This window comes from Mesoplodon mirus (assembly GCF_964341445.2).
Source record: "Mesoplodon mirus genome assembly, chromosome: 3".
NCBI lineage: Eukaryota > Metazoa > Chordata > Mammalia > Artiodactyla > Ziphiidae > Mesoplodon > Mesoplodon mirus.
Window position 1 is genome coordinate 61,043,885 of NC_138978.1, and position 21,962 is coordinate 61,065,846.

The window sequence follows — 21,962 nt, forward strand, 5'->3', positions numbered from 1 at the left end:
AAAATTTCACAATTTGTATAGAAGCACAAAAGACCCTGAATGGCCAAAGCAATCTTGAGAAAGAAAAACGGAGCTGGAGGAATCAGGCTCCCTGACTTCAGACTATACTACAAAGCTACAGTAATCAAGACAGTATGGTACTGGCACAAAAACAGAAATACAGATCAATGGAAAAGGATAGAGACCCCAGAGATAAACCCCTGCACCTATGTTCACCTTATTTTTGATAAAGGAGGCAAGAATATACAGTGGTAAAATACAGCCTCTTCAATAAGTGATCCTGGGAAAACTGGAGAGCTACATGTAAAAGAATGAAATTAGAACACTCCCTAACACCATACACAAAAATAAACTCAAAATGGATTAAAGACCTAAATTTAAGGCCAGATACTATCAGGAAAACATAGGCAGAACACTCTATGACATAAATCACAGCAAGATCCTTTTGGACCCACCTCCTAGAGAAATGGAAATAAAAACAAAAATCAACAAATGGGACCTAATGAAACTTAAAAGTTTTTGCACAGCAAAGGGAAACATAAACAAGACCAAAAGACAACCCTCAGAATGAGAGAAAATATTTGCAAATGAAGCAACGGACAAAGGATTAATCTCCAAAATTTATGAGCAGCTCATGCAGCTCAGTATCAAAAAAACAAACAACCCAATCCAAAAATGGGCAGAAGACCTAAATAGACATTTCTCCAAAGAAGATATACAGATTGCCAACAAAGACATGAAAGAATGCTCAACATCATTAATCATTATAGAAATGCAAATCAAAACTACAATGAGATATCATCTCACACCGGTCAGAATGGCCATCATCAAAAAATCTACAAACAATAAATGCTGGAGAGGGTGTAGAGAAAAGGGAACCCTCTTGCACTGTTGGTGGGAAGGTAAATTGATACAGCCACTATGGAGAACAGTATGGAGGTTCCTTAAAAAACTACAAATAGAACTACCATATGACCCAGCAATCCCACTACTGGGCATACACCCTGAGAAAACCATAATTTAAAAAGAGTCATGTACCACAATATTCATTTCAGCTCTATTTACAATAGGTAGGACATGGAAGCAACCTAATTGTCCATCAACAGATGAATGGATAAAGAAGATGTGGCACATATATACAATGGAATATTACTCAGTCATAAAAAAGAAATGAAATTGAGTTATTTGTAGTGAGGTGGATGAACCTAGAGTCTGTCTTATAGAGTGAAGTAAGTCAGAAAGAGGAAAACAAATGCCATATGCTAACACATATATATGGAATCTAAAAAAAAAAAAAAAGAAAGGTCATGAAGAACCTAGAGGCAAGACGGGAATAAAGATGCAGACCTACTAGAGAATGGACTTGAGGATACGGCGAGGCGGAAGGGTAAGCTGGGACAAAGTGAGAGAGTGACATGGACATATATACACTACCAGATGTAAAATAGACAGCTAGTGGGAAGCAGCCGCATAGCATAATGAGATCAGCTGGGTGCTTTGTGACCACCTAGAGGGGTGGGATAGGGAGGGCGGGAGGGAGGGAGATGAAAGACGGAAGAGATATGGGGATATCTGTATATGTATAACTGGTTCACTTTATTATAAAGCAGAAAGTAACACACCATTGTAAAGCAATTATACTCCAATAAAGACATTAAAAAAATTTTTTAAGTAAATAAATAAATTAAATGGTGTAAACATCACAATTAAAAGGCTGAGATTGTAAGATTGGATGAAAAAGCAAGACAATTATATGCTGCCTAAAAGAAACATACCAAATATAAAGACACAAATAGGTTAAATGTAAAGGATGGGAAATGATAAACCATGCTAATACTAGTTAAAAGAAAGCTGGAGTAGCTACATTAATATCAGACTAAATAGATTTCAGAAAAAAGAATGTTACCAGTTATAAATAAGGCCATTTTATAATGATAAGGGAGTTGATTAATCAAGAGAACATGACAATCCTAAACACTTATGCACTTAAAACAAAGCTTCAAGATACATAAAGCAAAAACTGATAGAATTTCAAGGAAAAAAAGAAAAATTCACAATTATTGTCAGAGACTTCAATCTCTTTCTCTCAATGACTGATGGAAGAAATCGGCAGAAAATCAGCAAGGATATAGTAAATTTGAACAACACCATCAACCCACTTAAACTGATTGACATCCACAGAACATTCCACCCAACAGTAGCAGAATATACACTTTTCTCAAGTGCATAGGGAACATTTACAAGTAAAAATCACATTCTGGGCTTTAAAACAAATTTCAATAAATTCAAAAAGGTTCCATTTATAAAAAGTTTGTTCTTTGATCATGATAGGATTGAATTAGAAATCAAGAGCAATATCCTTGGAAAAGCCCCAAATATTTGGAAACTAAATTACATGCTTCTAAATAACCCATCAATCAAATAAGAAATCAAAGGAGCACTACTGATGTTTTAGGCCAGCTAGTTCTTTGTTTGGGTCAGAGAAGGACAGTGGTTGTCTTGTGCATTGTAGTGTATTTAGTGGCATCCCAGACCTCTGCCTACTAGATGCCAATAGCATTCCTCCCCACATCCCACCTCCCACAGCTGCAACAACCAAAAATATCTCAAGACATTGTGAAATGTCCCTGACGGGAAACTACTCCCCTCCCTGCCCACATTGAGAACCACTGCTCTGGAGTCAAGGTGAAAAGTAGATTACAGGAATTTGAGAATGAAGGCAGTTAGAATATGACTGCAGTAGTAAAAGTGAAATGTAATAAAGGCCTGAACCACATTAGCAGTAGTAGGCTTGGACTAGAAGGAGTGGGACGATCTTACTTAAATATCATTTGGGTAATAGGGTAGAATAGAGTAAGGGCTTAAGTTTTGGCTTGCATAAGTAGGTGGATGATGGTGTCACTAAAGAGGTAATCATATTACATATCACAGAAAATATATAGGATATGTTTTTTTGCAAGTCTGTCATAGTGGCTGAATTTCTGATTCCAAAGGACCTCTGGATAAAAAGAATTAAAAAAGTAGAACTTTACTAAGAGTGCTCTGACTTGACTTTGGTCTTGATAAACATGATCTTAAGTGGTCTTCCTGATCCCCAGAATCATGAGTCACCACTCACATTGAGATATGGAGGACTATATAGTGGATTTGGTTTCTGTAAGTATGATAGAGCAGCAGAGCACCAAAGAGGGGCAAGGAGGGGCATTCAAGTTAAACATGGAGCTGTAAAGATAGTTCCACAGTTGCTCAGAAATACAGACCTTTCCTCCAGAAAGCAGAAAAAGGACAGCCAACTGGAATGTGCCATTCTACCTTACGCTGACACCTATGATACCTATGTGTGTTATTTTTTTATTTACAAGGCACAATATTTATTAACATGTTGACATTTTGTCTTGATTTATATCTTAATACACTTCAATTATCAGCAGTTGTTATATGCAATAGTAAATAACAGATTGAAATAATTTACCTTGGGGTGAAACGCAAAACACATTCCAGGAGCCTGTCGAGATATCAAAGCTTCACCTTTCTTTCCTTTTTCCCCTCCCTTTTTGCTGCTGCTAGCAGTAGTTCTCTTCAAACACATCAAATCTTTATTTAAAGAAAAAATACATATGTTATTTACCACAGGAAATAATAATGTAGATATAATATGTCCCTTCTGCAAATAATATGATTTCTGCCATCCTTTGCAGGTCATTAGGTTAAAATTAGCAAATACCAGAGCTAGATGCTTAGAAAAACAATGACCAAGCCCAGTTTTTTTTCTTATTTAGCCAAACCTAAATTTGTCACCTCTTATACATAGCTCACTAGGAATTTTTAATTCAGCACATAACAAGAAAAAGATAATTTGGTGTTTGTGTGTGTATTTATTTATTTTTACCATGACAGTCCAGTCCTTTCCGTATAACCCATTTGGAGATCCTTCCATCTGCTGATATAGAAACTAGTATTTCTCTTTTGTCATCAGCTGCTGTCCCTCGATCTTGTTCTATCCACTGTAGTTGCCATACAGGTCCCAAATGTTTTTGAGGTGATTCGCTAAAACAGGGAAAAGCATGAAATATAAAATAGTTATAATAATTTTAAAATTCTTGGAGTATAAGCGACTTGGAGTATAAGTGATAAGGACAGCTCCCTAGAGCATCATGACCTACTCATGGAATGATGCTTTTACTGTTCAAAACTGTACTTTTACTTTAAATATTTTGAAAAGCAGGAAAAAAAAATCACTTTGCTAATATTCACTGGTGTTTTTCTCGTTTCTTACAAAAGGAAAAATTTATTGCCTTTAGTTATATTAGCTATCATATAAGGGATACAAAAGCAAACATTTTCTTTCTTTTTAGAATCTACTTCTCTTACTCTATTCATTTACTTTTTCCTAGTTGTGTAAATTTAATTTATTTTAGACACATTGAATATAATTATCTCCATCTTTATAAGGATATTTTTCATAGCTTAAATGAATAAGTCATTTAAGTCTTATTCAAGTAAATAGTTACCTCACCCTTCTTCCTATGTCTCAGAATTGCCCACTGGCTTGATTCTCTCTAGGGCTGAGATTTAGAAGTTTTATGATGAATTATAATCACTTCTCAGATTACTGGCTTCTTTCCTATCAGATTAATGGGTTGGTTTGTTCCTAGTACTGACTCCCTTGATTTTTTATGCAAACTCTCCAAATCAGTATTTCTGAATTTTTTAAAGTCTATATATCTTTGATTATTTGGTAAAAGTTATGGACCCGCTTCCCAGAAACAAGCATAAAGGCTCACGCTTACAAAACTATGTAAATAATTTCAAAATTAAGCTAAAGAACACCTGCTTTAATGCCTATTTCCAGTTATTGTGAAGTTTATTCAAACACTAATATAAATATACCGCCTCATTTTGCTCCACTGGTATCTGGTTTATTATAAAAACCTAAGATATCTTTCAATATCTTTAACATTTTATTTTCTCAATATGTCTCATTCATTCATTCTTAATCAAACACTTACTATAATCCTGTTATATGCCTGATATTATGTGACATACTGAGGATACAAAGGTAAGGAAGACATAATCCTTGCCCTCAGAGCTTACAGCCTCCTCAGGCAGATATATATGTAAATAATTTATACAAAGCACAATAAAGGCTACAATAAAGGCATGTATCAGAGGCACAAAAGAAAAGAATGGGCAGGTTTCCTGGAAGAGGTGACACGGAAGCAATAAAGGATACAACTTTCATTTATAAGGTGAATAAGTTCTGGAAATCTAATGTACAGCATGGTGATTACATTTAATAATACTGTATTGCATACTTGAAATTTGCTAAGAGAGTAGATCATAAGTGTCCTCACCACTCACATATAAAATGGTAATTATGTGAGGTTATGGTTGTGTTAATTAATTTGACTGTGGTAATCATTTCACAATGTATACATATATTAAATCACCACACTGTATGCCTTTAAAAATTATGTCATACAATCTAAATATATACAATTTTTATTTGTCAATTATACCTCAATAAACCTGGAGATATTTAAAATTTTTGAAAAGAATAAACTGTCAAGCCAAAGGAAGTTTGTTGGTGAAGAGGCAGAGAGGATGATAAGGAGATATTAGAGCAGAGCATTCCAGCTGGAGAGACATTATGAGGAATTATTAAATGCTTGAAAGATAATGGTATTACTCTCAATAACAATATAAACATTCACTCAAAAGTAAATAACATTAATTTTTTCCTTCTCCCTAAAAAAAGCACATGTTTTATGCTTATCTAATTCTTGGGATTCTCACCTACTATCCAGAACTGGAATGTTACTGTTGCTCTGTACATTATAAATTGCAATAGTGCCATTGTGATAGCCAACTGCCAAAAGGTTAGGTGCTCCAGTAGAAAAATCCACAGCAGTAACGCCATATGGACTCTGATAAGTACGTTCTGGCCACTGAATTAAAAAAAAAAATTATATTACATTTTAACCTTGGTTTTGTAGACCACAGTAAGGTGGGTATGATTGTGGCTGAAGACTAGGCTGGTGGCAGTGGGGATATGAGGAGAGTTAGTCTGCATTCAGTTACTCATTTCTTCCTAACTTCCTGTATACATGAGAATAAAACTTCAATTGGCCATTTCCTTTATTTTGATGAATCCTCAGAGCTCAGTAGTTTTAAGAAATACAGCACGTAGTTTCTACAGTAATTATCATTTTGGGTAGTCCTCCAGCAGGATTTGTATGATCATCACAAGTCACCGTCTTAAAGATACAAATAATGGACACCAAATAAATTATCCTGCATATATTCCTATCCTCCTGTATCTGTTTCAGATGCTTGTATTAACTAATCATTCTAAACAAGGACAGAGGAAGCTCCAAAACTCTCTAAGTTACTCTTTTCTACAACTCTGTCAAGAGTTTTATTGTTTTGTTTTGTTTTAATGCCTAATCCAACTCCTTTCTGGTTTCTAACAACCTACATGGAAAAGAAGATAACCTGCTGATGATGAATCCTACGTCAACCCTTCCACACGTTTAAAATTGCTTCTTCCTTTCTTTTAGGCTATATACACCCAGCTTCCTAACAGATGGGGGATTATTTATAAAAACTCTAATCATTTTTATATGCTTTTCTGATTCTTTTCTAGTTTTCCACTTTACGTTTCAGTTGTGACTTAAAACTAAAGCTGTAGGGCTTCCCTGGTGGCACAGTGGTTGAGAGTCAGCCTGCCGATGCAGGGGACACGGGTTCGTGCCCCAGTCCGGGAAGATCCCACATGCCGCGGAGCGGCTGGGCCCGTGAGCCATGGCCGCTGAGCCTGCGCGTCCAGAGCCTGTGCTCCGCAACGGGAGAGGCCACAACAGTGAGAGGCCCGCGTACCACACACACACACACACACACACACACACACACACACACACAAAACAAAAACTAAAGCTGTAAAGTAACAGGTTGACTAGGGCTGTTTATCAAAAAACATAACTGATTCTTGTTCATTCTCTTTGAAAAATTCATGGCAGTAAGAGAATTATATCAATCTATTTTCTATCTATTGAGGATAGCAGAAATATATTTTATAAAGTGATAAGGAGGGCCTCCCTGGTGGCGCAGTGGTTGAGAGTCCGCCTGCCGATGCAGGGGATACGGGTTCGTGCCCCGGTCTGGGAGGATCCCATATGCCGCGGAGCGGCTGGGCCCGTGAGCCATGGCCGCTGGGCCTGCGCATCCGGAGCCTGTGCTCCGCAACGGGAGAGGCCACAACAGTGAGAGGCCCGCATACCGCAAAAAGAAAAAAAAAAAAAAAAAAAAAAAAAGTGATAAGGAGTTATTTATATATTGAGAAACAACCCAGTAGTAAATGAAACTTAATTTTTAAAGAATTTTTATTTGCAAATATATTCTTCTGTGTAACAGGCAGTGATAAACAATAATGGTTCAGCCCTAGATCATCATATCTCACAGCATATAGTAGATGTTCAATAAATATTTATTAAATGAATTTACCTTATCCTATAAAGTGTAAGAACAAATTTTAATTGTTTTATTGTTATAGAGTTAAACCAAAGAAAGTAAAGTCTTGCTCGGTAAAACTTTCTTGAGTTTGTTTAATGATCACATAAAACTAACTACTTTATGAGAATTATGTGAACATTTAATTAAATAAAAATAGGTCTTATTCCTGTTTTAGTTACCATGGGATTCTTTATTGACCAGCAGCAAGCCAATCCTCTTTTTTGCTCCTTAAATCCAAAGTGCCCATAGCCAACAGCCAAAAGGTCCTAAGAAACAGAAAAATTAAAAATAAGAGAAGACAGCATAAAAATATCAGCAAATGTATAAAGATGCATATTAATGAACTGCGTTAAAATAGTGATGACATTTCAATTGAGGTTAAAAAATACCAATATACCAATTATTTTCACTCTACATTTCCATCTTCATAAGCAAAATAATAGTAAAAATAATCACATTTTTAGGCTGAAGAATAAACACTCAAAAAAACCAATTGCTGACAAGCTATTTTACATATTGAGATAATCTTCAAAAATTGTATTATTGCATTATAGTGTCTTATGGGTTTTTAATAATGACCTAATAATTTCAAAGTTAAAATAAAAGACATTTATTTTTAAAGGGAGGTGCCATGGACTGAATTGTGCCTCCTCCCCTAAAAGTGATATGCTGAAGTCCTAACACCTAATAACATGTGATTATATTTGGAAATAGGGCACTTAGGAGATAATTAAGGTTAAATGAAATCATAAGGGTGGGGTCCTAATCTGATAGGATTGGGTTCCTTACAAAAAGAGGAAGAGACACAAGAGCTCTTTCTCTCCACCATGCAAGGATACAGCCGAGCCAGGAAGAAAGCCTTCCGCAGGAACTAAATTCATCTGGCACCTTTATCCTGGGCTTCCCAGCCTCCAGAACTGTAAGAAATAAATTTCTGTTGTATAAGCCATCCAGTCTATGGTATTTTCTTATGGCAGCTCGAGCTGATTAATACATCAGGTCATTTCCAGAAGTGCTTATACAGATGACCCTTGAACAACACAGGTTTGAACTGTGCAGGTCCACTTATATGTGGATTCTTTTAAATAAATACATTGAAAATTTTTTAGAGATTTGAGATAATTTGAAAATTTCACAAACTGCATAACCTAGAAATATCAAAAAAATTAAGAAGATTTGTCATGAATGCATAAAATATATGTAGATAGTAGTCTATCCTTATATAGGCATAAGTGATATTCAATATAAAATTAATAATATGTGAGTTTTCTTACTGTTTTATAGCTTTGCTTTCAAAGAACTATATTACCATAACAGTATGCCTCTCTCTCATAATTGGAGAAACTGCATATCAGCCTATCATCACAGGTAAGTAGGTTTTTTTTTAATGTAACAGTGTTTCCAATACTGTATTATGAATATGACTGTAATACTGTATGTCATAAAAACTTTATAATAATTCACTCAGTTTATAGGCTAGGCTATCCTGAAGCAATCATATCAATTACACTAGGCTACCATGAAGCAATCATGTTGCTGCTTCTTCATTATCAATGCATAAATCATTATACCTGTAAATAAATATGAATTTATTTTTCACATGATATTTTCATTTTTGATGTCTGATGTTAGTAATACATGTAACATCAACAGTGTTTTGTATCATATAAGACAGTATTGATGCAGGTACTGACAGAGTATTCATCTGTTAAACAGATGACATAAGCTTAATGGTATTGATAAATACAGTACTATAAATGTATTTTCTCTGATGATTTCCTTAATAACATTTTCTTTTCTCTAGTTTACTTTATTGTAAGAATACAGTATATAATACATATCACACACAAGATATGTGTTAATTGACTATGTTATTGGCAAGGCTTCCAGTCAACTACTATAGGCATTAGTAGTTAAGTTTTGGGAGAGTCAAAAGTTATACTTGGATTTTCATTTGCATGGGGGGTTGGCATCCCAACTCCCTTGTTGTTCAAGATCAACTCTATAAGTATGTATGGACAAAAGTTTAATGATCGACCAAACCCTGCCTCTTCTCTGTAATCAGAAATATTACAAACACAGTCCTGCCACCACCCTACCTTCAAGCCAACATCGTGTCTCCACAATTCCCTCTGTCTTAAAATACTCTTCACCACTACCTTTTTTATCTTGACATTGACAAACTCCTATTCATCTCTTCTAGACTCAGCATAGGCATCACTTCCTCTAAGAAGCATTCACAAGCCTCTCTTATATGTTCCCACAGAATTATTTATTTTCTTTATTAAAGCACATAGGAAAGTATTATATGGTCAGTGTCTATGTGTGATTAAATTACTACTGTATCTCCAGCACTTTAACAGAGTTCCTGGCACATAGTTAATGCTCAATAAATATTTGTAGAATGAATTAATAAATATGATAGATGGCATCTGTCATATATTTTTTAGCTTCATTCAAAATTAATCTTATTCCCAATAGCAATAGTAATGTTTAAATGCTAGTATATCCAGTTTCTTAAAATGATTCACCTGTCCTTATTACATGGTTATTATTGATTTATTAAATTTCACTTATCTACAAGATGTTCCCAAATAGTTTTTTTTTTTTATAAATTTATTTATTTTATTTTTGGCTGTGTTGGGTCTTCGTTTCCGTGCGAGGGCTTTCTCTAGTTGTGGCAAGTGGGGGCCACTCTTCATCGCGATGCGCAGGCCTCTCACTGTCGCGGCCTCTCTTGTTGCGGAGCACAGGCTCTGGACGCACAGGCTCCGGACGCGCAGGCTCAGTAGTTGTGGCTCACGGGCCCAGTTGCTCCGTGGCATGTGGGATCTTCCCAGACTAGGGCTCGAACCCGTGTCCCCTGCATCGGCAGGCAGATTCTCAACCACTGCGCCACCAGGGAAGCCCCCCAAATAGTTTTATAAAGACAAATCCATACTAAAAGTATTCTATTTTATTCAAAAATAATATACATAATTTAAGAATTGTGTAATTTAGGTTTCAACAAAAATGATTTTTTAGGTTATTTTAGCATTAATTTTTTTATTGAGGTATAATTGACATATATTATATTAGTTTCATGTGTATAACATAATGATTCAATATTTGTATATATTGTGAAATGATCACCACAAAAAGTCTAGTTAATATGCATCACTATACATAGTTACAGAATTTTTTTCTTGTGATGAGAACTTTTAAGATCTACTGTCTTAGCAACTTTCAAATATGCAATGCAGTATTATTAACTATAGTCACCATGCTGTACATTACAGCATGACTTATTTTATAACTGGAAGTTTGTACCTTTTGACTCCATTCACCCATTTAATAGCCATAACAACTATCATGTTTGCGCACAGTACCTTATAAGGTGTAGCAATAAAATAATAAGGCTAATTCTTAAAACATGGATAATACAAGACAGTTTAAACAAATTAGTTTTGACCGTTTTAAAAATACACCAAATATTTATTCCAAAGGTACTGCCATTACACAAAGATTTTTGAAATTACTAGTGGAGAATCATGTCTTCAGAACGAGTTTATAAACCTCAGGAAAAAATAAGTCTCATTACTCTATAATCATCTCTTTTTGACAAGCAAACATACCATTCTCCCGCTTGATGATTCATCTAATTTTCCTCAGGATGATTCTTAGCAGTGCAGTAGTTAAAAGCAAGAACTCTGGAGCCAGATGTCTGGGTTTGAATTGTTTCACTTACTGGTTATATAACTTTGGGCAAGTTATTTATCCTTTCTTTGCTTCAGTTTCCTCATCAACATAATGAGGAAAATAGCAGAGTTGTGATAATACAAGTAAAACATTTACAATAGTGCCTGGTACATAGTAGGTGCTGTTTAAGTATTTACTGCTATTAGTAGTAACTGTATTTTAAGGAATCTCAAAATTATTTTGCACCTGTTCAGGGTCACTGGATTAAGTATATACTTCCAAATATGATTACTTTAAAGAGAATACAAATTTGGGCACATGAGTTTGGTACCATGTTAACTAAATAAATATATATTATCTTCTTGTTCACTTAATATCTCATATGGATTCAGAGAATGCCACGTCCCAACTACATCTCCTAAAATAAAAACGGTGACATTTTCATATTAAAGGAGAAAAACATCATTTTGTAACTGTTTTCATTTTCCCCTTTTAAAAACATGAACTTGTTTTTAGAGGAATTTTAAAACTAGGGGTTATGTCCATTTAAATCCTTTGCCTAATAGCTGAGAAAAAAAAGTTTTCATTAGTACTTGACAAGTGCCCTTAAATGCTAGAGACAGAATTACTAAAATGTTTGATAACTTACTGGATTTGTTTTATTCCAGGCAAGGCTGCTCACATTAAGGCCTTTGGTTAAGTCACAGGAAAAGGACCAAAGTCGTTCCAAATTGGCTGGTATTGTTGATTGTTCTGAACCTATTTCTATTTCTTCTTCCTCTTCCTTCTTAGCCTCTTCTTCTACCTCTTCAAGTTTTTCACCTACTAAAAAGTCTTCAGGTTCTGGTTCTAAAATTAAGTCAAATTAAAAGAAGATCATTGTGCTCTATACCTACAGGAATCTACCAAAGTCCCCAAAGAGCATCTCTATCTACCACTGACACTTCAGCCATCATTAGATCTGCTGGGTCATATGGCCCAAGGGACTGGGTACCCTGAATAGCTGCCAGAGCCTGTTGCAGAATCTTCTGTCATTCTAGGCCCCACTCAAATCTATTGGCTTTTCAGACCACTCAGTAAATGGACCAGAGGACTCATCCAAATGAGGAATATGTTGCCTCTAAAATGCAAAGAGGTCCACTAGGCATTGTGTCTCTTCTATTTTTGGTTGAAGGGGAACCAGATGCAACAATGCATCCTTCACCTTAGAAGGTATATCTTGACATATTCCATGCCACTGGACCCTTGGAAATTTCACTGAGGTGGAAGGCCCCTGAAATTTTGTCAGATTTATTTCTCACCCTCTGACATGCAAATGTCTTACCAGCTAAGTCTACTTCCTGTTCACTAGGTCCAATCAGCACAATATCATCAATGTAATGGACCAGTGTGATGTCTTGCTGAAGGGAAAGCTCCCTGCAGACTAAATTATGACATGAAGCAGAACCGTGAAGGTGTACTGCTGACCTGACCAGCTGAAAGCAAATAGCTTCTGGTGGTTTTACCAACAGGTATTGAGGGAAAATAAAAACATTTGTCGTATCAATAGCTACACACTAGGTACCACGAGATGTGTTAATTTGCTCGGGCAGTGAAACCCTATCTGAAACAACAGCTGCAATTGGAGTCACCACATGGTTAAGTTTACAATAATCCACTGTTTTTCTCTAGGATCCGTGTGTTTTCTATGTAAGCTAAACAGATGAGTTGAATGGTGAGAGTCAACATTCCTGCATATTTCAAGTCCTTGGTGGTAGCATTAATTTCTGAAATCCCTCCAGAAAGGTGGTATTGCTATGATGTGCTATTTTCATAGGTATAGGCAGATCTAGTGGCTTCCACTTCACCTTTTCCTCCCATATTAGCCCTCACTCCACAGGTCAAGAAACATGTGGGGATTCTGCCAGTTTCTGAATATTTCTGTTTCAAGTATACATTCTGGAACGGGGAAATAACCACAGGATGATTCAGTGGACCCACTGTGAGATGAACCTGATCTAAAATTCTGTAGATCACCTGACTTTTACATGTCCTTACTCTGACTTGTAGACCCCAATGATGTTTTGGGTCTCCCAGAGCTAGCGTGAACTCAGAGCCACTGTTCAGTAATCCCTGAAATTTCTGATTATTTCCTTACCCACAATGCACAGTCACCCTAGTAAAAGGCTATAGATCCCTATGGGGAAAGCTGGGATAAATATTAACAGTATACATTCTTGGCAGTGTAGCATGATACATTCTCAAAGGGACCCAGTCTCCCCTTCATTCAAGAACTTCTGGTTCTATAAACTGACTCAAGAATAGGAATAGGTTAAGGGGCTGTGACTTTGTTTTTTAGTGTTTCAAGTTAGAAACACTTGACCTAGAACTCTACTGCTTACACAGATTAAGAATTTACAAGAAGACTGTCTATTATGGGCTGAATCATTTCTCCCCAAAATTCATATATTGAAGCCCTAAGAATGTAGTACCTCAGAATGTAATAGTATTTTGAGACAAGGGCTTTAAAGAGGTGATTAAGGTAAAATTAGGCTATTAGTGTGGGTCCCAATCCAATATGATTGGTATCCTTATAAGAAGAGGAAATTTAGACACACCAAGAGAGACAAGGGATGCACACACACAGAGAAAAGACCGTGTAAAGAGGCAGCAAGAGGGTGGCCATCTGCAAGCCAAGGAGAGAGGCCTCAGAGGAAACCAATGCTGCTGGCACCTGGATCTTGGACTTCCTGCCCCCAGAACTGTGAGGAAGTAAATTTCTGTTGTTTAAGCCACTCAGTTTGTGGTATTTTCTTATGGCAGTCCTAGCAAACTAATACACCACTTGCCAATTTCTCTTCTAAGGACATCATAATCAACTAGCTAGTGCCCTGGGTCTCTGCAAGTCAGACTATTCTCATTACTGCCTTGTCCCCATTATGGTAACCACGCCTACATTTCCTCTGGCGATTAAATGCTGCCCTTTAGCCCCCTCACCCTCAGGATCCAATTACCCTTATTGTATTTAAGGCCCCAGTTCAGAGGCAGCAGCTCTCACTATAACTTCTGACCTACAGAAGAGTGACCACAGAGCTCTTCAAGGATGTTGGGGCTCGCCCTCACAAGTTTATTTCTCACAGTTGTGGTGAAAGGTATGTTATCTGGACCCTCCTGGAGTGACCAGGCAGGTCATCATGATAAGTCCGCTCTAACGTTAGAACGTCCCTACGCCTTTGGATACTTTTCTTTAGAGTATACCAAGACAGTTCTGACACTTCAGCTCCACTTAGTAAAGGCCACATTTTGGTCCACTATCAGCCAACCAAAAAACAAATTCTTAAAGCCATCTCTAATCCTTAAACTACAACACTGTACCCAGAATCTCCGCTCAGCGGAACCATATTAACTTTGACCTGATCTGACTTTACATTCCTTCCATCATTATCCTATACCCTTAATACCCATTTCCACTTATATTCCTCAGATCTCTGCCTGTATAAATTAGCAAACTCAGCAATTGATTCTCTAAGAATTATAACAAACCAAAATGTGTATGTACCTAACAACTTCAAAATACATGAAACAAATAAACAATCAAAACCAATAGCTCTGAAAGGAGACATAAATACACAATCATAATTGGAGATTTCAATGCTCCTCTCTCAATAATTGGTAGAACAAGTAGGCAGAAAATCAGATGACCTGAACATCACTATCAACCAACTTGACCTAACCAACATTTATAGAACATTCTATTCAAAAACACCAGAATATATGTTCTTCTCAAGTGCCATAGCACATTCTTTAAGATGGACCATAAAATGACTTTAGACCACAATGGAATTAAATTAGAAATAAGAGAAAGATACCTAGAAAATTCCAAAATATTTGTATATTAACACATTTATAACAACACATGGGTCAACGAAGTCTCAAGAGAAATTTTAAAATATATTTTAATGAACTGAAAATACAAAATATCAAATCTTATGAGATTCAGCTAAAGCACTGCTTAGAAAGCATATATGAGAAAAGAAGAAAGTTAAATTTGTATCTCACATGTGATCCACCCATTCCACTCCTAGGTACTGACCCAAGAAAAATGAATGCAAATGCCCATACAAAGACTTGTATAACAATATTTTTACCAACTTTATTTGTAATGGCCCCAGACTAGAAACAAATATCAATCAACAGGTGAAAGGATAAACATAGTATAGGATATTCATACAATGGAATACTAGTTAGTAATAAAAAAGAGTGAAAAATTGATACATGCAACAACATGAGTGAATCTGAAATAATAATTTTGATTTTAATAATTTTGCTGAGGAAAAGAAGCTAGATAAAAAAGAGTACATAATGAACATTTATATAAAATTCTAGAAAATGCAAACTACTAATCTACCTAAGGATATAAAGCAAATCAGTGGCTTCTTAAGGATAGGAGAGGGGTAAAGAGGAACAAGAAGAAAGGATTATAAAAGACATGAAAAAAACATTTGAGATATACATATATATCATTATATATAATTGTATATATTCATTGACTGTGGTGATATATCAAAGCTTTTGAATTGTATGCCTTAAGCATTGGCAGTTTATTGTCACTTATACTTCAATAAAGCTGTTAAAAAATAACAGTGGTATATCACTCTTTAAATGAATCCCAGATAATATAAATACCACAGCATTTTTTAATTGTGAAAAAAATTACAATCATTGACATGCATAGGTTTTAGCTGTACAGTTTGATGAGTTTTGATAAATATACACACTGATGTAACCAACAATCCAATCAAGATGCAGAAAATATCCATCAACTGAAAAAGTTTCCTCATGCTACTTTCCAGTCAAACCTAATCTACCATAGGCAGGCACTGGTTTAATTGCTAAAACCTTGGAGTAGTTTTGTCAGTTATAGCATATCATGAAAATGGGCCCATTGGTATGCATTCTTTTGTGTCTGAATTCTTTCACTTAACAATGTTTTTGAAATCCATCAAGGTTATTATGTATATAAGTAGTGCACTCATTTTTATTGTTGAGTAGTGCTCCAGCATTTGTTTAAGCATTGACCTACTGATGGATACCTGGGCTTTTTCCAGTTTGGGGTTACTATGAATAAAGCTGTAATGAGCATTCTTATATAAGTCTTTTTTGTGGACATATTTTTTTCTCTCGGGTAAATATCCAGGAAAAGGATTATTGGGTCATTGGATGGATATGTATTTAACATTTTAAGAAACTTCCTAGCAGACTTCTGGGTTGTACAATTTTATACTCACACAGCAATATATGAAAAACCCAAGCTGCTCCATGTTTTTGCTAACACTTGGTTTTGTCAGTCTTTTTAATTTTAGCCATTCTGGCTAGTGTATTGATTTTAACTTGCATTTCCTTGATGACCATGTTTAGTACATTTTCAGGTGTCTATTTGTTGGGTGAAGTTCCTGTTCAAACCTTTTGTCTAATTTTTTAAACATCTTTATTAGAGTGTAATTGCTTTACAATCTTTTGTCTATTTTTTCATTAGGCTGTTTATCTTCTTTTTATTGGGCTGTAAATGTCCATTACATATTCAAAACTTAAGTCTTTAGTCAGATGTATGTATTGCAAACATATTTTTCTAGTCTGTTGCCTTGCATTTTTTTCCTAACAGTGTTATTCAAAGAGCAGGTGTTTTAACTATTGCAAAAGTCTTATTAATTTTCTTCCTTTATGCCTTGGGATTTTTGTGTATTAAGTATCTTTTCTTACGCTAAGATCACAAATAATTTTTCTTTTACCTTCTTCTAGAACTTTATAGTTTTAATTTTTACATTTAAATCTATGGCCCATTCTGAGTTAATTTATACATATGATATGAGGTGAGGGTTGATGTTCATTTTTCTGCCCATATGGATATCCAACTGTTTCAGCACCATTTTTTTTTCTATATATATATATAATTTTTTATTAGTTTCTGCTTTATAACAAAGTGAATCAGTCATACATATACATCTGTTCCCACATCCCTTCCCTCATGCATCTCCCTCCCTCCCACCCTCCCCATCCCACCCCTCCAGGCGGTCACAAAGCACCGAGCTGATCTCCCTGTGCTCTGCGGCTGCTTCCCACTATCTATCTACCTTACGTTTGGTAGTGTATATATGTCCATGCCTCTCTTTCGCTTTGTCACAGCTTAGCCTTCCCCCTCCCCATATCCTCAAGTCCATTCTCAAGTAGGTCTGTGTCTTTATTCCCGTTTTACCCCTAGGTTCTTCATGACATTTTTTTTTTAATTCCATATATATGTGTTAGCATACGGTATTTGTCTTTCTCTTTCTGACTTACTTCACTCTCTATGACAGATTCTAGGTCTATCCACCTCATTACAAATAGCTCAGTTTCATTTCTTTTTATGGCTGAGTAATATTCCATTGTATATATGTGCCACATCTTCTACTTAAGTGTCCATCATCGGATGAATGGATAAAGAAGATGTGGTTTCAGCACCATTTTTAAAAGATCAGTCTTTCTCTATTGAATCACCTTGGCATGTTTGTTAAAAATCAATTGACCATATAGGTCTGTGTTTATTTCTGGACTCACTACTCTGTTTCAATCATCTATATGTCTATCCTTAGACAAATACCACACTGCCTTGATTACTGTAGCTTTATAGTCACTTGTAATCTGGTGGGGTAAGTCCTTCAACTTTATTCTTCTGTTTCAAAATTGACTTGATTATTCTAGGTCCTTTGCTTTGCCATATAAAATATAGAATTATATTGTCAATTATCTTTAAAGAAATTTAAAATGGTGAGAAATGTCTCTTACTTTTACTCACATTTTCAAATTCTAGCATTCTCCATTTTTTTGTTTAGATTCTGGTTTCTATTAATATTTTCCATCAGGCTGAAGAACTTCCTTTAACATTTTTTACAGTGCTGGTCTGCTAGCAATGAATTCTCTCAGCTTTTGTTTGTCTGAACATGTTTTTATTTCACCTTGATTTTTGAAGGATATTTTCTCTAGATATAGAATTTTTTAGCACAGTAAAAATGTCATTGCATTGTCTTCTGGCTTCTGTTAAGAAATAAGGGCATTATTAGCTTTCTTCCCTAAGTGTAACGTGTTTTTTCTGGCAATTTTTAACATTCTTTTTTTGACATATTACTTATAATGTTCCTCAATGTGGTTTTCATTGTGTTTATCTTGCTTGGGTTTCATTGAGCTTCTTATAATTGTTGGTTTAAAGATTTTTTTCAAGTATGGAAAATTTCTAGCTACTCTTTCTTCAAATATTTTTCTGCTTTTCCTCCTCTTTATTCTAGTACTACAATTCCAATTACATGCATATTAAATCACATGATCTTGTGACACAGGTCACTGAGGCTTTTTTTTTTTTTTTGGCCTTGTTTATCTCCATACTCCAGTTTGGAATGTTCCTCTTGCTTGTCTTTGAGTTCACTGATCTTCTTCAGTTTTTAGTATTCTGTTAAACCCAAACAGTAAATTTTTCATGTATTATGTATTTCAGCTCTAGAAGTTCTATTTGGTCCTATATGTAGCTTTCATTACTTTTCTCATTGTATTCTTATTTTCTTTAAATCCTTAAGCATATTTTTATAGCTTTTTCTTTAATAAACTTTATTTTTTAGAGTAGTTTTAGGTTCACAGCAAAATTGGACTCAAAGTGCAGAGTTCCCAAATACTCACACACAAATATATGCATAGCCTCTTCCAGATCAACATCCTGCACCACTAGTACATTTGTTACAATCAGTGAACCCATACTGACAAATCATTATCCCCCAAAGTCCATAGTTTACATTAGGATTCACTCTTGGTATTGTACATTCTACAGGTTTGGATGAGTGTACAATGACATGTACCCACCATTATGTATCATGCAGAATAGTTTCATCACTCTAAAAATCTTATGTGCTCTGCTTATTCATTTCTCCCAACCCTCTAATCCCTGGAAATGCCTATTTTTTTTACTGTCTCCAAACTTTTTCCCTTTCCAGAATGTCATACAGTTGTAATCAGAGTATGTAGCATTTTCAGGTTGGCTTCTTTCACTTAGTAACACGCATTTAGGTTTTCTCCATGTCTGTTCATGGCTCGATAACTAATTTCTTTTTAGTGCTGAATAATATTCTATTGTCTGGATATACTGCAATTTATTCATCCATTCACCTACTGAAGAACACCTTGTTTGCCTCCAAGTTTTGGCTATTATGAATAAAGCTGCTATAAACATCTGCATGCAGATTTCTGTGTAGATATAATTATTCAACTGCTTTGGGTAAATACAAAGGAGTGCAGTTATAGACCGAATGGTTACAGCATGTTTAGTTTTGTAAGAAACTGCCAAACTATCTTCCAAAGTGGATGAACCATTGTGCATTCCCACCAACACTGAATGAGAATACTTGTTGCTCCACATCTTTGTGGATACTACATTTGGTAGTATCAATGTTTTGGATTTTAGCTATTCAATAGTTTTGTGGTGGAATCCCATTGATGTTTTAATTGGAAGTTCCTTAATATATAATGTTAAGTATCTTCTTACATGCTTATTTGCCCTCTGTATAGCTCTTTGGTGAGGTATCTGTTAGGTCTTTTGCCCATTTTTAAAAATTATGTTGTTTGTTTCCTTATTGTTGAGTTTTAAGAGATATTTGTATATATTGGATGAGTCCTTTACCAGATATGTCTTTTGCAAATATTTTCTCCAGTCTGTGACTTGACTTCTCATTCTGCTGACAATGCCTTTCATAGGGCATAAGTTTTTTTGTTTTTTTTAAATTATTTTTTATTGAAGTATAGTTGTACAATATTATATAAGTTAAAAGTGTACAATATAGTGAGTCATAATTTTTAAAGATTATACTCCATTTACAGTAATTATAAAAATTGGCTATATTCCATGTGTTGTACAATATATTCTTGAAGCTTATTCTATACCTAATAGTTTGTATCTCTTAATCCCCTACATGGCCCCTCCTACCTTCCCTCTCCTCACTGGTAGCCACTAATTTGTTCTCTATATCTGTAAGTTTGCTTCTTCTTTTGTTATATTCACTAGTTTTTTGTATTTTTAGATTCCACATATAAGTGATACACAGTATATGTCTTTCTCTGTCTGACTTATTTCACTTAGCATAATGCCCTCCAAATCCATCCATTTTGCTGCAAATGGCAAATTTTCATTTTTATTTTTGGCTGAGTAGTATTCCATTGTGTATATATATATATATATATATATATATATATATATATATATATATATATACCATATTTTCTTTATCCGTTTATCTGTTGATGGACACTTAGGTTGGTTCCATATCTTGGCACTTGTAAATAATGCTGCTATGAACATTGGGGTACATGTACCTTTTAGAACTATTGCTTTTGGTTTTTTTGGCTATATATCCAGGAGTGAAATTTCTGAGTCATACTGTATCAATATGGTATAACTTTTTAATTGTAATGAAGTCAGGCTTATCAATTATTCCTTTCAATAGATCATGCCTTTGATATTAAATCTAAAAAGTCATCATCATATCCAACATCCTCTAGATTTTCTCCTGTGTTGTCCTCTATGAGTTTTATAATTCTGCATCTTACATTGAGGTTTGTGATCCATTTTGAGTTAATTTTTGTGAAAAGTGTAAGATCTGTATCTACATTCTTTATTTTCCCCATAAATATTCAGTTGTTCCAGTACCATTTGTTGAAAACACTATCTTTTTTTCCCATTGTATTGCCTTTCCTCCTTGGTCAAAGATCAGTTGGCTATACTTACATGTATCTATTCTGGGCTTTCTGTTCTGTTTCATTGATCTGTGTGTCTTTTCTTTCACCAATACCACACTGTCTTAACTACTGTACCTTTATGGTAATTCTTGAAGTCAGGTAATTCCAGTCCTCCAACTTTGTTCTTCTCCTTCAATATTGTGTTGGCTATTCTGGGTACAATAGCTTTTTAAAATTCCTTGCCTCGAGTTAGTGTCTCCCTACAACTAGGGCACCTGCTGGCCACTGGTGGGGAACCCTGACACCCAAGGAGATGGGAGGAACCCCCAAGTGAACCAGACCTTGGTTCACGAGCCGGGGGTTGAGCCAAAGCTTCTACAGCAGGAGCTCTGAGTCTAAGCCACTGGACTAACAGAGAACCTCAGACCCTAGGGAATATTCATCGGAGTGAGGTCTCACAGAGATCCTAATCTCAGCACCAACACCCAGTTCTACCAAACAGCCTACAAACTCCAGAGTTGGAAGCCTCAGGCCAAACAACCAGTAAGACAGGAACACAATCCTGCTCATAAAAAAAAAAAAAAAGAAATGGCAGAAAAATATGTAACAGATGAAGCAGCTAGGTAAAAACCTAAAAGACCAAAAACTTGAAGAGGAAATAGGCACTCTACCTGAAAAAGAATTCAGAGTAATGATAGTAAAGATGATCCAGAATCTCGGGGAAAAAATGGAGGCACAGATTGAGAAAATACAAGAAATGTTTAACAAAGATCTAGAAGAACTAAAGAACAAACAAACAGAGATGAACAACAGAGTAACTGAAATGAAAAATACACTAGTGGGAATCAATCACAGAATAACTGAGGCAGAAGAACGAATAAGTGAGCTGGAAGACAAAATGGTGGAAATAACTGCAGAGGAGCAGAATAAAGAAAAGAGAATGAAAAGAATTGAAGACAATCTTAGAGACCTCTGGGACAACACTAAACACACCAACATTCAAACTATACGGGTCCCAGAAGAAGAGAAAAAGAAAGGGACTG

At 35.4% G+C, this 21,962-nt stretch overlaps 1 protein-coding gene across 1 annotated transcript in view; it reads right to left on the minus strand.

Moving 5' to 3' along the window:
* Positions 1-21,962, minus strand: part of DNAI4 (dynein axonemal intermediate chain 4) — a gene marked incomplete at its 5' end in the record, with an annotated part of 112,281 nt that overhangs the window by 16,394 nt on the left and 73,925 nt on the right. Inside the window, 5 exon segments of the mRNA XM_082611935.1 lie at positions 3,473-3,594; positions 3,890-4,047; positions 5,797-5,948; positions 7,692-7,778; positions 11,840-12,039. Coding sequence (XP_082468061.1) covers positions 3,473-3,594; positions 3,890-4,047; positions 5,797-5,948; positions 7,692-7,778; positions 11,840-12,039 — 719 coding nt within the window.